Source organism: Actinia tenebrosa, unplaced genomic scaffold (genome assembly GCF_029948245.1).
Source record: "Actinia tenebrosa isolate PJP-AT-01 unplaced genomic scaffold, QUT_ActTen_1.0 PGA_scaffold14__42_contigs__length_11649687, whole genome shotgun sequence".
In the NCBI taxonomy this organism is placed as follows: Eukaryota; Metazoa; Cnidaria; class Anthozoa; order Actiniaria; family Actiniidae; genus Actinia; species Actinia tenebrosa.
This window is the reverse complement of record NW_028292574.1, coordinates 4316036-4336088: the sequence shown is the minus strand read 5'-3', so window position 1 is coordinate 4336088 and position 20053 is coordinate 4316036. Positions and strand designations below refer to the sequence as shown.

General features: G+C 37.0%; 1 protein-coding gene across 2 annotated transcripts in view; it reads right to left on the bottom strand.

Annotated features, from left to right (window-relative positions):
- Positions 1–4565: 4565 nt before the first annotated feature.
- LOC116298048 (centrosomal protein of 104 kDa) overlaps positions 4566–20053 on the bottom strand; it is a 32647-nt gene continuing 17159 nt past the window's right edge. The window contains exons 13-40 of one of the 2 annotated variants that reach the window (XM_089030022.1): positions 19820–19875; positions 19654–19737; positions 19441–19512; positions 18758–18791; positions 18447–18601; positions 18320–18363; positions 17786–17814; positions 17279–17305; positions 16792–16865; positions 16514–16681; positions 16171–16232; positions 15242–15278; positions 15129–15164; positions 14201–14266; positions 13091–13141; positions 12307–12389; positions 12006–12033; positions 10892–10972; positions 10179–10304; positions 9833–9883; positions 9303–9350; positions 9048–9108; positions 8387–8411; positions 8053–8161; positions 7070–7208; positions 6749–6816; positions 5957–6020; positions 4566–5578 (exon numbers count right to left, since the gene is read on the bottom strand). In XM_089030022.1, the coding sequence (XP_088886148.1) occupies positions 5466–5578; positions 5957–6020; positions 6749–6816; positions 7070–7208; positions 8053–8161; positions 8387–8411; positions 9048–9108; positions 9303–9350; positions 9833–9883; positions 10179–10304; positions 10892–10972; positions 12006–12033; positions 12307–12389; positions 13091–13141; positions 14201–14266; positions 15129–15164; positions 15242–15278; positions 16171–16232; positions 16514–16681; positions 16792–16865; positions 17279–17305; positions 17786–17814; positions 18320–18363; positions 18447–18601; positions 18758–18791; positions 19441–19512; positions 19654–19737; positions 19820–19875 (1991 nt within the window). In that variant the 3' untranslated portion in view covers positions 4566–5465. Of the gene's footprint in view, positions 5579–5956; positions 6021–6748; positions 6817–7069; positions 7209–8052; positions 8162–8386; positions 8412–9047; positions 9109–9302; positions 9351–9832; positions 9884–10178; positions 10305–10891; positions 10973–12005; positions 12034–12306; positions 12390–13090; positions 13142–14200; positions 14267–15128; positions 15165–15241; positions 15279–16170; positions 16233–16513; positions 16682–16791; positions 16866–17278; positions 17306–17785; positions 17815–18319; positions 18364–18446; positions 18602–18757; positions 18792–19440; positions 19513–19653; positions 19738–19819; positions 19876–20053 lie in introns of those variants that run through there. The other variant, XR_016119792.1, reaches the window with a different exon arrangement.

Here is a 20053-nt window from a genome sequence, read left to right as displayed (position 1 = left end):
ATTTTGGCCAATTTTCACACCTTTTCAAAAGATATGCATTATTTATGAAGGATGCAAAATAGGTCATTTTTGGGCAAAAAGCATGGACTATAGCCCATGGTTGTGATCGATTTTGGCCCATTTTCACACCTTTTCAAAAGATATGCATTATTTATGAAGGATGGATATTAGGTCATTTTTGGCCATTTTTGGGCAAAAAGCATGTCCTATACCCCATGGTTTTGATCGATTATTTGGCCCATTTTCACACCTTTTCAAAAGATATGCATTATTTATGAGGGATGCAAAATAGGTCATATTTGGGCAAAAAGCATGGACTATAGCCCATGGTTTTGATCGATTTTGGCCCATTTTCACACCTTTTCAAAAGATATGCATTATTTATGAAGGATGCAAAATAGGTCATTTTTGGCCATTTTTGGGCAAAAAGCATGGACTATAGCCCATGGTTTTGGTCGATTTCGGCCCATTTTCACACCTTTTCAAAAGATATGCATTATTTATGAGTGGTTCAAAATAGGTCATTTTTGGGCAAAAGGCATGGACTATAGCCCATGGTTATGGTCGATTTTGGCCCATTTTCACACCTTTGGAAAAGATATGCATTATTTATGAAGGATGTAAAACAGGTCATTTTTGGCCATTTTTGGGCAAAAGGCATGGACTATAGCCCATGTTTTTGGTCGATTTTGGCCCATTTTCACACCTTTTCAAAAGATGCATTATTTATGAGGCATGCAAAATACGTCATTTTTGCCCCTTTTTGAGCAAAAAGCATGGACTATAGCCCATGGTTTTGATCAATTTTGGCCAATTTTCACACCTTTTCAAAAGATATGCATTATTTATGAAGGATGCAAAATAGGTCATTTTTGGGCAAAAAGCATGGACTATAGCCCATGGTTGTGATCGATTTTGGCCCATTTTCACACCTTTTCAAAAGATATGCATTATTTATGAAGGATGCAAAATAGGTTATTTTTGGCCATTTTTGGGTAAAAAGCATGGACTATAGCCCATGGTTTTGGTCGATTTTGGCCCATTTTCACACCTTTTCAAAAGATATGCATTATTTATGAGTGGTGCAAAATAGGTCATTTTTGGGCAAAAAGCATGGACTATAGCGCATGGTTTTGGTCGATTTTGGTCCATTTTCACACCTTTTCAAAAGATATGCATTATTTATGAGTGGTTCAAAATAGGTCATTTTTGGGCAAAAAGCATGGACTATAGCCCATGGTTTTGGTCGATTTTGGCCCATTTTCACACCTTTTCAAAAGATATGCATTATTTATGAGGGATGCAAAATAGGTCATTTTTGGCCATTTTTGAGCAAAAAGCATGGACTATAGCCCATGGTTTTGATCGATTTTGGCCCATTTTCACACCTTTTCATAAGATATGCATTATTTATGAAGGATGCAAAATAGGTCATTTTTGGCCATTTTTGGGCAAAAAGCATGGACTATAGCCCATGGTTTTGATCGATTTTGGCCAATTTTCACACCTTTTCAAAAGATATGCATTATTTATGAAGGATGCAAAATAGGTCATTTTTGGGCAAAAAGCATGGACTATAGCCCATGGTTGTGATCGATTTTGGCCCATTTTCACACCTTTTCAAAAGATATGCATTATTTATGAAGGATGGATATTAGGTCATTTTTGGCCATTTTTGGGCAAAAAGCATGTCCTATACCCCATGGTTTTGATCGATTATTTGGCCCATTTTCACACCTTTTCAAAAGATATGCATTATTTATGAGTGGTGCAAAATAGGTCATTTTTGGGCGAAAAGCATGGACTATAGCCCATGGTTTTGGTCGATTTTGGCCCATTTTCACACCTTTTCAAAAGATATGCATTATTTATGAGTGGTTCAAAATAGGTCATTTTTGGGCAAAAAGCATGGACTATAGCCCATGGTTTTGGTCGATTTTGGCCCATTTTCACACCTTTTCAAAAGATATGCATTATTTATGAGTGGTTCAAAATAGGTCATTTTTGGGCAAAAAGCATGGACTATAGCCCATGGTTTTGGTCGATTTTGGCCCATTTTCACACCTTTTCAAAAGATATGCATTATTTATGAGGGATGCAAAATAGGTCATTTTTGGCCATTTTTGAGCAAAAAGCATGGACTATAGCCCATGGTTTTGATCGATTTTGGCCCATTTTCACACCTTTTCATAAGATATGCATTATTTATGAAGGATGCAAAATAGGTCATTTTTGGCCATTTTTGGGCAAAAAGCATGGACTATAGCCCATGGTTTTGATCGATTTTGGCCAATTTTCACACCTTTTCAAAAGATATGCATTATTTATGAAGGATGCAAAATAGGTCATTTTTGGGCAAAAAGCATGGACTATAGCCCATGGTTGTGATCGATTTTGGCCCATTTTCACACCGTTTCAAAAGATATGCATTATTTATGAAGGATGGATATTAGGTCATTTTTGGCCATTTTTGGGCAAAAAGCATGGACTATAGCCCATGGTTTTGGTCAATTTTGGCCCATTTTCACACCTTTTCAAAAGATATGCATTATTTATGAGTGGTGCAAAATAGGTCATTTTTGGGCAAAAAGCATGGACTATAGCCCATGGTTTTGGTCGATTTTGGCCCATTTTCACACCTTTTCAAAAGATATGCATTATTTATGAGTGGTGCAAAATAGGTCATTTTTGGGCGAAAAGCATGGACTATAGCCCATGGTTTTGGTCGATTTTGGCCCATTTTCACACCTTTTCAAAAGATATGCATTATTTATGAGTGGTTCAAAATAGGTCATTTTTGGGCAAAAAGCATGGACTATAGCCCATGGTTTTGGTCGATTTTGGCCCATTTTCACACCTTTTCAAAAGATATGCATTATTTATGAGGGATGCAAAATAGGTCATTTTTGGCCATTTTTGAGCAAAAAGCATGGACTATAGCCCATGGTTTTGATCGATTTTGGCCCATTTTCACACCTTTTCATAAGATATGCATTATTTATGAAGGATGCAAAATAGGTCATTTTTGGCCATTTTTGGGCAAAAAGCATGGACTATAGCCCATGGTTTTGATCGATTTTGGCCCATTTTCACACCTTTTCAAAAGATATGCATTATTTATGAAGGATGCAAAATAGGTCATTTTTGGGCAAAAAGCATGGACTATAGCCCATGGTTGTGATCGATTTTGGCCCATTTTCACACCTTTTCAAAAGATATGCATTATTTATGAAGGATGGATATTAGGTCATTTTTGGCCATTTTTGGGTAAAAAGCATGGACTATAGCCCATGGTTTTGGTCAATTTTGGCCCATTTTCACGCCTTTTCAAAAGATATGCATTATTTATAAGTGGTGCAAAATAGGTCATTTTTGGGCAAAAAGCATGGACTATAGCCCATGGTTTTGGTCGATTTTGGCCCATTTTCACACCTTTTCAAAAGATATGCATTATTTATGAGTGGTGCAAAATAGGTCATTTTTGGGCGAAAAGCATGGACTATAGCCCATGGTTTTGGTCGATTTTGGCCCATTTTCACACCTTTTCAAAAGATATGCATTATTTATGAGGGATGCAAAATAGGTCATTTTTGGCCATTTTTGAGCAAAAAGCATGGACTATACCACATGGTTTTGGTCGATTTTGGCCAATTTTCACACCTTTTCATAAGATATGCATTATTTATGAAGGATGCAAAATAGGTCATTTTTGCCCCTTTTTGAGCAAAAAGCATGAACTATAGCCCATGGTTGTGATCGATTTTGGCCCATTTTCACACCTTTTCAAAAGATATGCATTATATATGGATGCAAAATAGGTCATTTTTGGCCATTTTTGGGCAAAAAGCATGGACTATAGCCCATGGTTTTGGTCGATTTTGGCCCATTTGCACACCTTTTCAAAAGATATGCATTATTTATGAGGGATACAAAATAGGTCATTTTTGTCCATTTTTGGGCAAAAAGCATGGACTAAAGCCCATGGTTTTGATCGAATTTGGCCCATTTTCACACCCTATGAAAAGATGTTTTTATTGCTCTGGTGCAACACAAGTCATGCAATGGTCTAACAGAGCGTTTGGGTAAATAAACTGGGTCTAACACACATAGTTGACAGTTCTCTGCGCGAAGTTCAAATGTAGCCCTGCTTTTGCATCAAAGAGAGATGAATGTTGAGCTGTTAAGGAAGGAGATATGGGAGTAATTGTCCAAGGTGTTAAAAAGAGGTCTCATTGATCATTGCAAGCTCACCATTCATCTTGCTTCGATGCATGGCTATTATTCAAGATTGGATAGGGAACTGTGAAAGGGATTATATTGGGTTTGTGTATTTACTGAAAATAATATTGACATGGTATAGAGTGCAAACAATATAATCGTGAAACTTTAGTAATACTAAATAGCACAATTTTATGCAAATTCCATTGTTTTCTATTGTTTAATTAGCACTATTTTGTACTATTTAGTATTTAGTGTTTCACAGATTAATAGTTTGCACTCTAGTATTGTTTGTTGTCGTATAAATTATGTTTGTTGCAGAAGATTAAAAAATGATAAGCTTTGAGTTAAATTTTTAGCAGTGATTAATTTTATTAGTAAGTAAAAGGATGTTTGCATTATGGCGTCAATTGACTCCTACTATACCAGAATCCTTTGCACGCTTTCTCTTGTTCTGTAAATTAGCACCAATCAATGCACTGTTTTATAATCACTATTTTCATGGCCAGGGAATAAAAATTGGAAGAAAGATTTGCAAAGCATTATGGTAGTGGGAGTCATATGTCATTATCATGTAAACATCCTATAGGACCCGCGAATACTTCTCATCCAACACACTCTACCGCCTCGTCTCACCAATACAAAATATCATAAATATTACAAAATACTATATATAGGTAGCAGAGTACATACCATTATATCCGTGAAACACTTTGTAAGAAATTGCACAAATTAGTAAGTTCATTAGACCTCAGTAGACCGTAGACCTTCAAAACTTTGCACTAATTTGTACAATTTTGTTACTAGCAACTTTTTCACGGATGTATGGTGTGAACTCTATCACTGGTGTTATATAGTTTACATGTATATCAGGGAAGAGTGAATACCATGGACACCCTACACCTAGTCTTTGTCATGCCCCTACCCTTCCCCCCCTGGCTTCCCACACCACAACGACCATCAAAGTGAGATCCCTGTGTAGTGATAGACAGCTCTTACTAGGAGCCAAGAAAATCTCATGATAATAAGTTACAAAGTTATGCATGCTCATTTGTCAAGACTGCTGAGAATTGCCAATGGAAATCTGGGTCTATATATTGTAGCAAAACTGGACAATGCGAAAATTATGAATCATGAAATGCTTCCAATTCTGGCCAGTGGTACCCCAAAATTAACACAGTTTTGGATATACGGTGTTTCTGCATGTAAAGTTGTGATCATGTTAGTTACAAAGTTATTTTTCAGACTCATCGAGGTAAGGTTCCCTGTCTTCCTCTGCCTATCCCTCTTGTTGAGGGCGTGGTCTTGCCCCCTCTACCCCTATTACTACGTAGACTTGCTCTGCTTGGTGCTTTGCTCGCTGTTGGTAAAAAAAAAATTATTCAAGTTCAAACAAAATGTTTCTACCTAGCCTTATAAAATAACAGTTATGAATCTGGCATTCTGATTGGTTGGAAATGTATGGTTTATGAGAGCACACAGCACATGTGCACACTTTCAGTTGCATCATTCCTATTCTAAATAATGCTCATTGTAATTTGTATTCTATAAACAAAAAAACCTGCTTGCTGTGCTGTGTGCTGTTATAAAGTATGCTGGGATTGGCAGAACATTTGAGAAGTGTTGAGAAGCACTCAGTTACAGGTCATCTCCTTCTCTTGTGTTCTGCCAACCTCCTTGTGCTTTATAACTGCAGACAGCACATATTTCGTCATCATAAAATAGGGTTGATTCTTACCTTGCTGTTGCTGTAGGCGAACTTTGTTAGTTTTGCAGTTTTCCATTAGATGGCTACGCCAAGCCTAAAATAAGCATATCTTTGATTAAAGCTTGATCTCGTTTCTGCAAGCCTAGAGAGATACTTTCTATTCTTTGGGTGCAACCATGTTTTAAAATCCCTCGAAATATAATAACGATGAAACAGCCAGCATATTGGTTGATCTAACAAGAGAAGCTAATGAAAAATGCTTTGTTATCATCAACCAAGATGGCGGCAATGACGTAACGTGCACATGCTCTATAGAGTGTGTGCAACCATGTGACTCAAAATCGCTTGAGATATGAATAACAATGAAACAGCCGCCATGTTGGTTGATCTAACAAGAGAAGCTAATGAAGAATGCTTTGTTATCGTCAACCAACAAATAAATAAAATAAAATAAAATAAATGGGATTTAACAGTGACATTTCTACAGAGTAGCTATTCGTCCACTGTAATTCCAATTGGAATTTAGGAGTTGATTTTTGCAGAGGGAGGAAAGCTGGAGAACCTGGAAAATCTTCGAAGCACAGGAGAGAACCAACAAACAACTCTACTCACATACGACACTGAGCTCAGCGGAACTCGAACTCGGGTCGCATTGATGAGAGGAGAGCTCTCTCACCGCTACATCACCTGTGCTTCCCAACATGGCAGCTACGATGTAACATGTAACCCAAGAATTGACATTGTTGCTGTTGCTGCTTTTGTTGTCATGGTTTTGTATAAAGAAGTTACAGCTTACACTAAACAAACCAACAAAGTCTTTACCTCTTCCTCTGGACCAACTACTGTTCGACACAAAGGACAGACACTGGCATCTTTACCACCTTTGGGTGCTGTAGAAAGAGATGAGACTATTAAAGCAAGTGTTATAATGCTGTACGGTAAAGAGATGAGTGAAAATAAATTAATTCCAAATTGAACGAGAACCATATAATTACCAATTAATAATATACGTTAACCATTAATAATGCACAAATTACTTTTTTCTGTTGTGTTATTGGTTAACAGCACTCCTCTTAGCCAATCATAATCAAGTACATTTTCCATGTATATTATTAACCTATTAACCCAATGAGAATGACCTACCAGCACAAGTGTTATCAGTGATGTGTTCTTCTAGATCAACAGTTAGTACCACATCTTTACATCTTGGACACTGACTAAACTTGTCTTTGGCATCACACTCGGTAACAAGATGTTCATTGAATCCTGAGACCTCTACCACCTGGCATAACAGAATGTCTTAATTAGTACATGTACAAATACAAAGTAAAATATTAAATGAATGAATGGATGGATGGATGGATGGATGGACAAAGGAATGAATAGATGGATGGATGAATAGATGGATGGAGGTAGGGATGAATGGATGGACGGATGGACAGATGGATGAATAGATGGTGGGAAGAATGGATATGGATGGATGCATAGAAGACTAAATGAGATGGGCAGTGGAATTGAATAGGATTTGATGGAATGATGAGATATTTTATTAAATGGATGACATTGATGGATGAATGGATGAAATGGGATAGGATGGCTTGGTAAATGAGTATCTGGATGAATGGATACACGGGTATGTGGATGAATAGATGGGTGAATGAATGGGTGAGTGGATGGATGGGTGGATGGGTGGGTGGATGAATGGGTGGGTGGATGGATGGGTGGATGGATGGATGAATGGGTGGGTGGGTGGATGGATGGATGGGTGGGTGGATGAATGGGTGGGTGGATGGATGAGTGGATGAATAGATGGGTGAATGAATGGGTGGATGGATGGGTGGATGGATGGATGGGTAGATGGATGGATGGGTTGATGGATGTGTGGGTGGATGGGTGGATGGATGGATGGGTGGATGGAAGGGTGGAGGAGTGGGTGGGTGGATGAATGGGTGGATGGGTGGGAGGATGAATGGGTGAGTGGATGGATGGGTGAATTCTCTTCAGTCTTGGAACAACCTGTTGCCTATCATCTTCTTTGGGTTTAACAACCATGTTTTACATAGGCCTTTACATATATACCCAAAGGCTTAATCAAGATCTATTAACATATTCATTACATTCATTACCTGTGAACAGTGATCACATCTCTTTAGCATTGGGCAGTTCTTCCAGTAATGAAGGTCCAGCATTTCTTCTGTAAAGGTTTCGTTTTGTTCCCCACAAAAGATACACATCCTAAATTAACAAAAAAAAAAAAGAACTCAAAACCACACTTAAAATTGTGCAGACATTTTTCAAAAGTAATATAATTATTATGGCAGAGACCTGATATAGAATCCCCCTCATCCCTCCCCAAAGCACCCCTATGCAGGTTAGGCCATGTTAGGTTGCTTTATAAACGCAATTATCAGCTGCATAATTTTTGTATCGATAAGAAAATTAAACAAATAAGAAACATACCTGTCCATATCAAGTGAAGGTTCTTCTGTAAAAAAAGAAAAATAAGAGAAAATCAGTTCAGCTTAATTACAGAACCGTGGTGCCTCTCTGGGGACTTGCTACAGTAATCAAATGTCATCACTTCAATGATGACACTGGTCAAATTATGTTATCACTCTACACATGATAGTAATATGAACAGCATTACATAATCAAATTACATCACTAATGATATAAGATGTTGTTATTGCATGACTTCATGTAGTCGGACTACGTCATAACTGTAAACATGATGTCATTGAATGACAGAGAGAATACAGGAAATATAGGGAGACACACAAACAAGTAACCTTTTCTTTTGTTTACTGGCCCAATATTGTCTCTTACAAACTGTGCTTTACTCTAGCAATACATCATCACTCTAAACATGACGTCATTGAATGGCAGAGAGAATACAGGAAATATAGGGAGACACACAACCAAGTAACCTTTTCTCTTGTTTACTGGCCCAATATTGTCTCTCTTACAAACTGTGCTTTACTCTAGCAATACGTCATCACTCTAAACATGATGTCATTGAATGACTGTTAAAAGCAACGATATATGACATATTGCAAAATTAAATCTTTATGAGATTGTTAATTAAATTAATATTAATAGATATTAAAATAATATTCTTTACCTTGCTTTTTCTTGTTTCCTTTGGATGGCTTGTTATCAGCAGCGCTAGCAGCAGCTGTTCCCTGCATCGATACATGACCGGAGAAAAAATTAGCAAATATCCTTTAGAACGATAGTGGGTCATAAAATAAATGTAGAATGAAAACTAACATCCATATTGGATGACAGGACATCATCTTTTCCTAGTGTTCTTATCCTCCAACATGACTGTAAAATAACTGACAAAACCACATGTAAAAACAAAAGAATGGGATACCTGTGACATGTCTCTTAGGGCCTGGAGTTGAGCTTGTAAGGCCTCAATCTGAAAAAAATGTATTGTTTAGTCGATGACCAAAACACATTGGCTAGAATACAAGCAACCTTAGTAAAGCTTAGAAGGATATTTTTTGGATGGACGTGGACTCCAAACATATAGTTTTTTTATTTAGCGATAGATTGGAATATTTAACAATTATTTGAAGAAGGCAAAGTGATTACCGGTGGAATATGTAAATATACAAATGCATATTTCTATATCCCTAAGTTTTCATTTTCTACCTGTTTCAATATTGTTAATATGTATTTTTCTTTTATGCTTTAACAAGTAAAGTAAAAGTAAAGCGAATTGAGATTTGTGGAACACGCTATATTAAGAATTTATTTTATTATTATTATTATTACTATTATTATTATCATTATTATTATTATTAAATGCTTACAAATACCAAAAGCAACAAAAGACGAAATAAACTAAAATTAGCACATTCATCAAAGTAAATTGGAGTACACATGATTTATTTTTACCTCCGCTTGCTTTTTCTTCTCAGCATTTTTCCTGTCAATTTTGGCTTGTGCCTGGAAAAGAGAGCAGTAACCAACTCCTTATCATAGACATATAATGTTTCCCATTTCAGACCATGTGTCATTCTCTTGAGATTAAGATTATTTGTTTGAGTCATATCAATATTCAGGTGTCTTCAGATGCACACCCATTAAACAAAGAAATGATATTCTAGGGAATGACATGGGGTCTGATATGGGAAAACATTACGCCCCAAGATGAAAGGGTTTTTAAAAACCACCAACATTGCCCCCTGACCTTACCCCACCCACCCACCCAAAAAAGGCCCCAGTTACCGTGGATACTTACTCGTCGTTCTGATTCGGTTGGTTTGCCATCAATTTTGTCGAAGCCATCAAATATTGATCGATATAATGGATTCTTTCTTGTGGCTGGTTCATCAGGTGGGAGGTATGATTTGATTGGCTCACCAACCTGAGAAGGGATAATATTAAGAATGTATCATCATTCATTCATCATCATTATCATTCAAATTTTAGCACCAAAAAATCAATCAATCAAAATCGTCATCAGGGTTATTGTCATCACCATCATCATCACCATCATCATCATTATCAACATCATCAACATCATCAACATCATCATCACCAACATTTTCAACATCATCATCATCATCAACATCATCATTATCAACATCATCATTATCAACATCATCACCATCAACATCATCACCTTCAACATCATTCATCAACATCATCACCATCAACATCATCACCTTCAACATCATTCATCAACATCACCATCAACATCATCAACATCATTCATCAACATCATTGACATCAACATCATCACCATCACAATCAACATTGCCATTACCATCATCACCATCATCACCATCATCACCACCATCATCCACCATCATCATCAACATCACCATCACCACCTTCAACATCATTTATCACCATCATTACTATGATCACAATAATTTTCCATCAGTACAATAAACATATATTGAATAACCCAAACTAGCAAACAGTGTTGAATAAGGAAACTCAATTTACCTTTTTGTACATTTCAAAAATCACATTAACAGCAGTGTCTCTGACTTCTCCATGGATATGATGAAGGGCTGGTTCAACCACCTGCAATCATTGTGATTAACATAAATTTATTGCCTTTTACACAAAACTATCTTCACAGCTACACAGAGTGCAGTTATCATGTGATAAATTATGATAAATTAAAGTGAATTGTAATGTGACTCATGCAAGATTTACACCAATGGGTGAAGAGAGCTGCCAAAATAAAAGGACCATACTGTTTTTGTTGCTGCTGTTGTTGTCATTGTTGTTGGTGTTGATGCTCTTTGTTGTCATCGTCGTTGGTGTTGATGCTCTTTGTTGTCATTGTTGCTGGTGTTGATGCTGTTTGTTGTCATTGTTGTTGGTGTTAATGCTGTTGTTGTTGGTGTTGATGCTCTTTGTTGTCATCGTTACTGGTGTTGATGCTGTTTGTTGTCATTGTTGTTGGTGTTGATGCTGTTGTTGTTGGTGTTGATGCTCTTTGTTGTCATTGTTGTTGCTGTTGATGCTGTTGTTGTTGGTGTTGATGCTCTTTGTTGTCATTGTTGCTGGTGTTGATGCTGTTTGTTGTCATTGTTGTTGGTGTTGATGCTGTTGTTGTTGGTGTTGATGCTCTTTGTTGTCATTGTTGTTGGTGTTGATGCTGTTGTTGTTGGTGTTGATGCTCTTTGTTGTCATTGTTGTTGGTGTTGATGTTGTTGTTGTTGGTGTTGATGCTGTTGTTGTTGGTGTTGATGCTATTTGTTGTCATTGTTGTTGGTGTTGATGCTGTTGTTGTTGGTGTTGATGCTCTTTGTTGTCATTGTTGTTGGTGTTGATGCTGTTGTTGGTGTTGATGCTGTTTGTTGTCATTTTTGTTGGTGTTGCTGCTGTTGTTGGTGTTGATGCTGTTTGTTGTCATTGTTGTTGGTGTTGATGCTGTTTATTGTTGTTGTTGATGCAGTTGTCGTTGGTGTTAATGCTGTTTGTTGTCATTGTTGGTGTTGCTGCTGGTGTTGTTGAAGGTGTTGCCATCGGTGGTAAAATGAAAATAAATAACTGCTCAGATATTCGATTCTGTGGGTGAAGTGAATATAATTTTTTGATGGTTTACCTGCATTAGAGCTGAAGAATGAAGGCTTCTGAAACAACAAAAACATTAATACATAAAATAATAATACAAGCTAGATGGAAATCCAGGGAAGCACAGGTTAGTGCACTCACCTCTCACCTCTGGAGTCTCAGGTTTGATTCCTGGACTCAACATCACATATATTAGTGAACCAAGGGTGGTGTAGTGGTAGTGCACTCATCTCTCAACTCTGAAGTCTCAGGTTTGATTCCTGGACTCAGCATCACATGTTAGTAGAGATTCCCTTCATTTTAGTTTATCTAGAAATAAAAAGGCTAAATACCCTGATTTATTTGTATCCAGTTCAAAAACCAGCAGCAGCTTTTCGAAGATTTCTAACCGACTCTTGCAGAGACGCCATTGAGGCTGTTAAAATCAAACAGTAAAAGAAAAAAATCATTAAAAATCCAAAGTGGGGGTTGTGTTTTTTTTTTTTTTTGTTTCCCTTTCAAAGAGGACAACATTACAGAGAAACAAAAGAGTTACGTGTAGCCTATTAAAGAAGGAATATGGGTGTGCCTCTCACGTTTCTTTCATGCACCACCCTTTTGGGTTGCTACTTTGATTATTTTCCTAATTTTATGTAATATCATTTGTTTATGTCCTTGTATCTTTCATTTACTATCTTGTTTTTTCATTGTGTAAATATTAGTAGTATCCCCAATAAAGTCATTAAAAAACATTCTTTAAAATACAAGGTTAGGGAGGGGGGTTCTCTTTTCTTTTTCTCAAGAGGACAGTTCACAGAAACAAGTCTTAGCCTAAGAAAAATTATTATTAAGAATGGAAGGAGGGGGATCAAGGGAACTGATCATTTGTTTTGATTTGCTAACAGCCAAGAAAAAAACCCAGAAACAATGCTAACTTCAAGGTCCCTCTTTGAATCATTAACTCATCCCTACATCTTAATCAATGCTACATTATTTTCAAGAGTGTTATTATTCTAACTCCACCAAAGAGGCAATAAGATGAGTCAAACATGCACCAAGATGACCAGATAAGTTTTCAAAAGTCTTTTTTATCCAAAAACATGGAAAACGATATCCTACCATTAGTTTTTTACTTACTTGTTTGGCCTTGAATGGATGAGACACAAGCTCTGGGATGATTCCAAGAGTCTGAAAAACATGACATTTTTTTAACAAGACGCTCTTGGAGTGTGCACTGGGTTGCCCAATGTGCTGGTATGCTGGAGCTTGTATAACACCTAATCTTTGTTATGTACCACTATTTGGGAGTGGGTTCTTTGGAACATTTTAGGTCTATTTTTCTTTCAGAACTTGCAATCACTAATCTACTATATAAATAACTAGTCTCAAATTTTGCAACAAAAAAAGGCAAAAATCTTTTTTGTTTTTGATCGTAGCACTGGTTAATGTCCTGTGAAGCCGGTCAGCAGCAAAGGTTCTTAAAAGGACTGTATACATCATGTATGTATAGGTGACTCTGTGGATCGTTACAGATTTTTCAACTAATTTTTCTCCATTAAGAAGCTATTGAAATAAATTGGAAGTTATTTGGATGTGACTGGAATGGATTGCAAGTGATTGGGCCTCAGTCAGTGACCGGATCTTGAATCAAAAAAAAAAGTTTTGAATTTTCACCTTTTGAATGGCCATGGATAATCTTACTGTATAGCATAAACATGCCCAACTTCTAAAACTTGTTTTCCTCTTCTAAATGCCCGAATTTTGAGTGTTTTTTAATTTTGGAAAATCCGGAACCGTACATAGCTGGAATGGACTGGACTTCGGTTGGCTGGATTGTACGGAACTTAGACGTTTTTTACGCTGAATTTGCAGCTTTTATCCTATGATTTTAATTTAACTATAAATAACTAGTGATTCTATTCCTAAATTTTAAAAAATTGAATTAAAAATTGAATGTTAAGAATCATGGCACAAGTGATTTCGTGATTCTATTACGAAATTCTACAACAACAAAAATGCAATAAGACGCCTAATCTTTAACACCTAATATTTGTTATGTACCGCTATTTGGGAGGAGCGGGTACTTTGGAACATTTTAGGTGTATTTTTCTTTCAGAACTTGCGTACAACAAATTTGCTCAAAAGTGTACACCTTTGAAAATGTGTTTTATTTTAATAAGAATGTACTGCTTTTGTATATTGCATAGCAAGATATAAATACAGCAATATATAATATGTAAGATTTACCTTAACATCCTGGTATTTTGCCATCTCTATGATCATGTCTATAGCAGGTTCTCGAGTCCTTGGTGTCTGCAGATAAAAAACATGTATCACAGCACACAGTTTTATTCTGACCCTTGGTTTTGAAAAATTCCTTCAATTCTTATCCATGCCCTGAAACAACCTCTGGGCTCATCTTAAGTCAGGGCATGGCTAACTCACAGATTGAACCCTGAAACAACCTCTGGGCTGATCTTAAGTCAGGGCATGGTTAACTCACAGATTGAACCCTGAAACAACCTCTGGGCTGATCTTAAGTCAGGGCATGGCTAACTCACAGATTGAACCCTGAAACAACCTCTGGGCTGATCTTAAGTCAGGGCATGGTTAACTCACAGATTGAACCCTGAAACAACCTCTGGGCTGATCTTAAGTCAGGGCATGGCTAACTCACAGATTGAACCCTGAAACAACCTCTGGGCTGATCTTAAGTCAGGTCATGGCTAACTCACAGATTGAACCCTGAAACAACCTCTGGGCTGATCTTAAGTCAGGGCATGGCTAACTCACAGATTGAACCCTGAAACAACTTCTGGGCTGATCTAAGTCAGGGCATGTCTAACTCACAGTATGAACGACACTGAAACAACCTCTGGGCTGATCTAAGTCAGGGCATGGCTAACTCACTAGATTGAACCCTGAAACAACCTCTGGACTGATCTAAGTCAGGGCACGGCTTAGACTCACAAATTGAATTTGTGTGTTAGGTTTAGCAGAGGGGGAAAAAACAGAGAACCAAAAGGAAAACCATCAAATCAAGAGATGGCAAGCCTAGATATCAAGCCAACGCAAGACCCAAGAAGTGCAGATACCTTACCGCTAAACCACCCTAGTTTCCCACAATGCATTACTCACAACTCTTATACAATTTGCTCAAATCTACAGTACATACCATGTCTCCTGCCTTGGTAAGTAGGACAGGGACGACCTGTACAACAGATGACACGAATAAGCCATGAAAATAACATGATATAAGGAATGAAAAGAAATATCACCATTGCTTACCTTTTCTAGGACTTGCTGTGTTTCTGCTTTCCCTAGTCTGTGAGAATAAGAAAGAGTTTAAAAAATTCTGCTGTTTTAAAGTGGTAAGACAGGGTTCAGGCAGAAATCAGGTCTTGTCCCTGACATTTTAATTTATATCCATGCCCACATAATATTCCTATTTTTACGACTAACATTAATTTGTAATATGTAGTTCCAGAAATTATCCATACCCTCCCCAATTTGGAATTTCCGAAGGGTGGGGGGGGGGGAGGAGAAAGAACAAAAAATACAGAAGTTGTATTTGAAGAAAATTGGAATTTCCGTGGGTAAGGAAGGAAAGGTCTCCATGAGAGCTTAATAATTTCTGGAACTACACATTTGAAATGTCCAGATTTATGTTAATTATTAAAATTAAAACTACCATAAACTAAATAATTGCATATCTATCAGGACTAGAGTGAATGAAAATTTTCAAAGCCATGACTTTTCATGAGTAATTTTTGCATGCCTGTATTAACCCCATACAATGGGCCACAAAGTTCAAGCATCTTCAGCACCCGGGGGTGATACTCCCCTATATTCGCTATATGGGTACATGCCACCAAACAGGGTATGGTTTTCAGCGATTCTACTCTGGAACAGGGTATATAAAATCACATTCGCTCTGGAACAGAGCATATGAAATCATGCTCTCTCCTCTCTGGAACAGGTTATCCATTTTCGCAATACCGGAACAGGGTTTGATTATCAGTGATCTTGCTCTGAAACAGGGTATGAATTTCAGAGATTTTACTCTGGAACAGGGACAGGGCTCAGAAGGCTCAGTGGCACATCCCTATCCTAAATGGGCAAGAGTACCCCCCCCCCCCCCCCCCCCCGGCTTCAGCATTGTAGTATTCCTCATTACAGTTAAGGCGCTCTCCTCCACAAGGCAAGAAAAGACTTACTTATGTTCTGGAATATAGTTCTTCAAGAGAGATCTCAGCACAGTTAAAGACAGACTAAAAACCTGGAAGAAATCACACAAAAATATTGGGTATATCCATTATTGAAGAAATGTTGCAAAAATGCTGCTGGATACTACAAATTCATGCGCAAAACCTACTCTTTACTACAATAAAATTTGCAACTTGAAACGCAACAATGTTGTGCAAGAAGATCTTCTTGCCCATATTGCTTTATCTTTACCAAGCGCTTGCTAGAGGAGAAAGCATTGCGTGACAGTAACTAATCATTGCATGACAACACTAATGAAAGAAAGTGCTAAAAATAACCACATTTCAAACTAACAGATAAGACTTTTTCTCCAATGCCCTTCTTGAGAAGAAACGCAGTTGCCCTGGCAACGGAACGAGGATCCTGGTCTTGAGTCAGGTCTGATGATGATGTCATTTCCTTGTCAAGCATTTCCATAGCTTCTTGTCGGTATTTCCAGTGCTTGGAGTAAGCACATTGAACCTGAAGGAAATTGAAAAACTGCACTGAGTTTGCGTGATCAAGCTGGTGTGAGGTGAGTGTTATCTCCATTACCTCACCCACTAATTCTATATATTCAAGTGCGTCCTTACCAAGTGTTCACCAAAAACGGCAATGACCGAAGAAGCTACTCTAGCATCGTTATCTTTCAGTGGCTCTGGACCATCTGAGGACACCCAAAATATGCATAATTATATACATGTACAGTACAATAATTCATACAAATTATCATTAGCTTAGATAGTATACGCACTCTGATTGGTTGATAACTGTGCTGTATTAGTGAACAGGGTATGGCTCTGACATCATTCGCATGCATGCATCAAGGTTTGCAAAGTTGTGTAAACAATAAAAACAGCTTTCGCCGTGTAACTTCTGTTCAGTAACGAAGCACTCGGAAAGCAACGAAAGCAAGAAAGAAGTAGGAAGAGAAACAAGAGTCATTGACCGGTCGTAGTCTACAATTGTGACTTGCTTTTCTTTGCACTTCTTTTGTGTACCCCAGCAGTGAGCAGTCCTACTACCCTCTAAATAAATATTTAAAAAATTTCTTTCACTGAAAATGAGGGTATTACAAACCTGTTGAAGATGGACTTGTACCATCATCTGTAATATAAGAATTAAATATAATTTTTGAAATTGTTATGTATTGTTTTCAAGTAAGAATAATTATATATATTGTAATAAATAAGAAATAAAAAAATAAAAATAAAATGAAAATATTTAAGAAAAACGCTTAATATATTCAAACCCCTTCATGTGGGCACCTTTCTAATATGGCCACCTCCTATTCACTTTAAAGGCCAATTTACAGAGTACGATTCTTTTCTCAACACCAATGTTGCGCACAACATGTTGATGCCTAATTTTAGCTGCCATTTACAGTCCTAATACAAGCATTGTCAATTTACACAAAGTAGTTCATGTCATTAGCATGTTGTGCGTGCAACAGTAGATTAAGGAAAAATTGTTCCATGAATAGATTTAAAGCGAGCTGACATTTATAATATGGACACATATCTTAACACTTTGCCCCTTTGGTGTATTTAGAAGATGGTATGCATGTATGCACACAAAAAAGTTTACCTTGTTCATTATCTTCTTCCACAGGTTTGCTACAAGGTAAAAATGTGTTGCTATTAATAGAGGTCATTGCTTGTTTTGCATGAAATCTTCACCAGCTGGATGGCAAGTTTCAGTGAATCGTACAAAACAATGTTTTCTAATGTTCTAATAGTACCTTTTCTCAACCTGTAAATGAAGACTCATCTGCACAAGCTTAGCCTTGCTTAGGAGCAAATCATTTGCAAAAGTCATCTGTAATATAAAGAATGTGCAGCTTGAACAATACCAATGTTTTGAAATCCCACAGACTTCTAATGGTATCTGTGAATAGCTGACTTATAAATGAGGCTAAGCTTGTGCAAATGAGTCTGTAGTCTTCAAAAACAGCAGTATGCATCAAATGCAAAACTGATGTATTGTTTGTACGCTGGTGTAGGTTAATTTTTTTTCAGTGTAGGGAGGAACCCATGCACCTGCCCGCATACTACCTTTTGCCTACTTACAATGTAAACATATGAATCATTAAATATAACTTTTATTAATATGTACCAGTACCTTTTGTTGATGGTAGGGAGGGGTCTTTCATCTGCTTCATCATCCTATGGATTCGACGTGTAACATTTTAATTATGGGACTGAGAAAAATGCCTGGATATCTAGATCTAAATATCACATTCACCTACCATTCTTGGGGATACTTCTTTCTGGGGTTCTGGGACAGGAGTAGTATGGGTTTTAAGGTTTACAGGCCGTAAGGGGGGTGATGCTCTGGGTTCTTGATGTGGAGGGGGTGGGGGTGGTGACGTTTTGTATGTTGCTGTTGGAGGTAACGGCGGAGCTGAAAATGAGAAATTATAATTATGAATGTGATAATGAATTTGACAATATAACTGTTTTGGGATGTAAAAATACTAATTATTATTATTATAATAGTATTAAATTGCCCAGCCACAGTCTGTATCCAAAATATGTGTTCAGTTAAAAAAATACTTACTTATGTGTAAATTGACAGGCTCACGAAAGTGTTGCTGTAGAAAAGAAAATTAGGACTTCTTAATGAGATATAACTGTGGGGCAAATATTACCCTTATTATCATGTGTAATTATAATCACCATTATCATCATCAACATCATCATCCCCATCAATCACCATTATCATTATCATGTATAATCATCATCATCATCATCACCAACATCATCATCATCATCATCATCACAATCATCATCACCATCATCACCACCATCATCACTAACATCATCATCACCATCATCACCATCACTAACATCATCATCACCATCATCATCACCATCACTAACATCATCATCACCATCATCACCATCACTAACATCATCATCACCATCATCATCACCATCACTAACATCATCATCATCGTTTTCATGATCATCATAATCATCACCTCCATGAGCATCATCACCATCATTATCATACATTACCATTGTCATCATCATTATCATCATCATCTCCATAAGCATCATCATCATTATCATTACCATTGTCATTATCATCATAATTACCATCATCATCTCATCAACATTACTATCATCATTACCATTACCAAATAATTATGTTCAGGAGAGGAAAAACTCTTAATAGACACAATTGGAAAAGTAGTGAGAATGGAAATCATTGACACTAAGCAACTAACATTCACTTACCCCATTCAACTCAAGCAGTTCATTTAAGTTAAGCTGTTTATATACATAAAGTCTAAACTCATCACTCTGTCTCTGTTTGATAATAAAAAGGCAAATAAATTAGCAACAAATCGAGCATCAATAAACCCTCTTTAATATTATAAGGTCATAGGTTCATAACATTATCTCTAATATTATTAAATAAATAAATAAATAAAGTAATGAAAAGACTACCTTCTTTTCCTGGGCCAAATCATAATCTTCTTGTTCGACTGCTCTTGTCTTTTCAACTTCATATTTACCAAGTTTCTCTCCTGCCTGAAGATGATTTGAAAAATGAAATAATAAGAATCAACAAAATAAGTAGGGCATTGTCAAATATTTGTCTAAGGAAACTCACTTTGTACAAGTCTGCTATAACCGATTTCAGTTGCTTGGCATATTCATATCTCTCTTCTGTCAAAACATAACATAAAAATGTTATATTACATGTGTTGTGGAACTGACGACAGAAAACGCCTTTTACAACTCAACAACTTTACTTGAGACGTTGACTTCATTACAAACATGTCAGCACGAAATTCGATTCCTTAAGGGGTTACAATTTATTCCCCACCCGGGGAGGGTACTAATA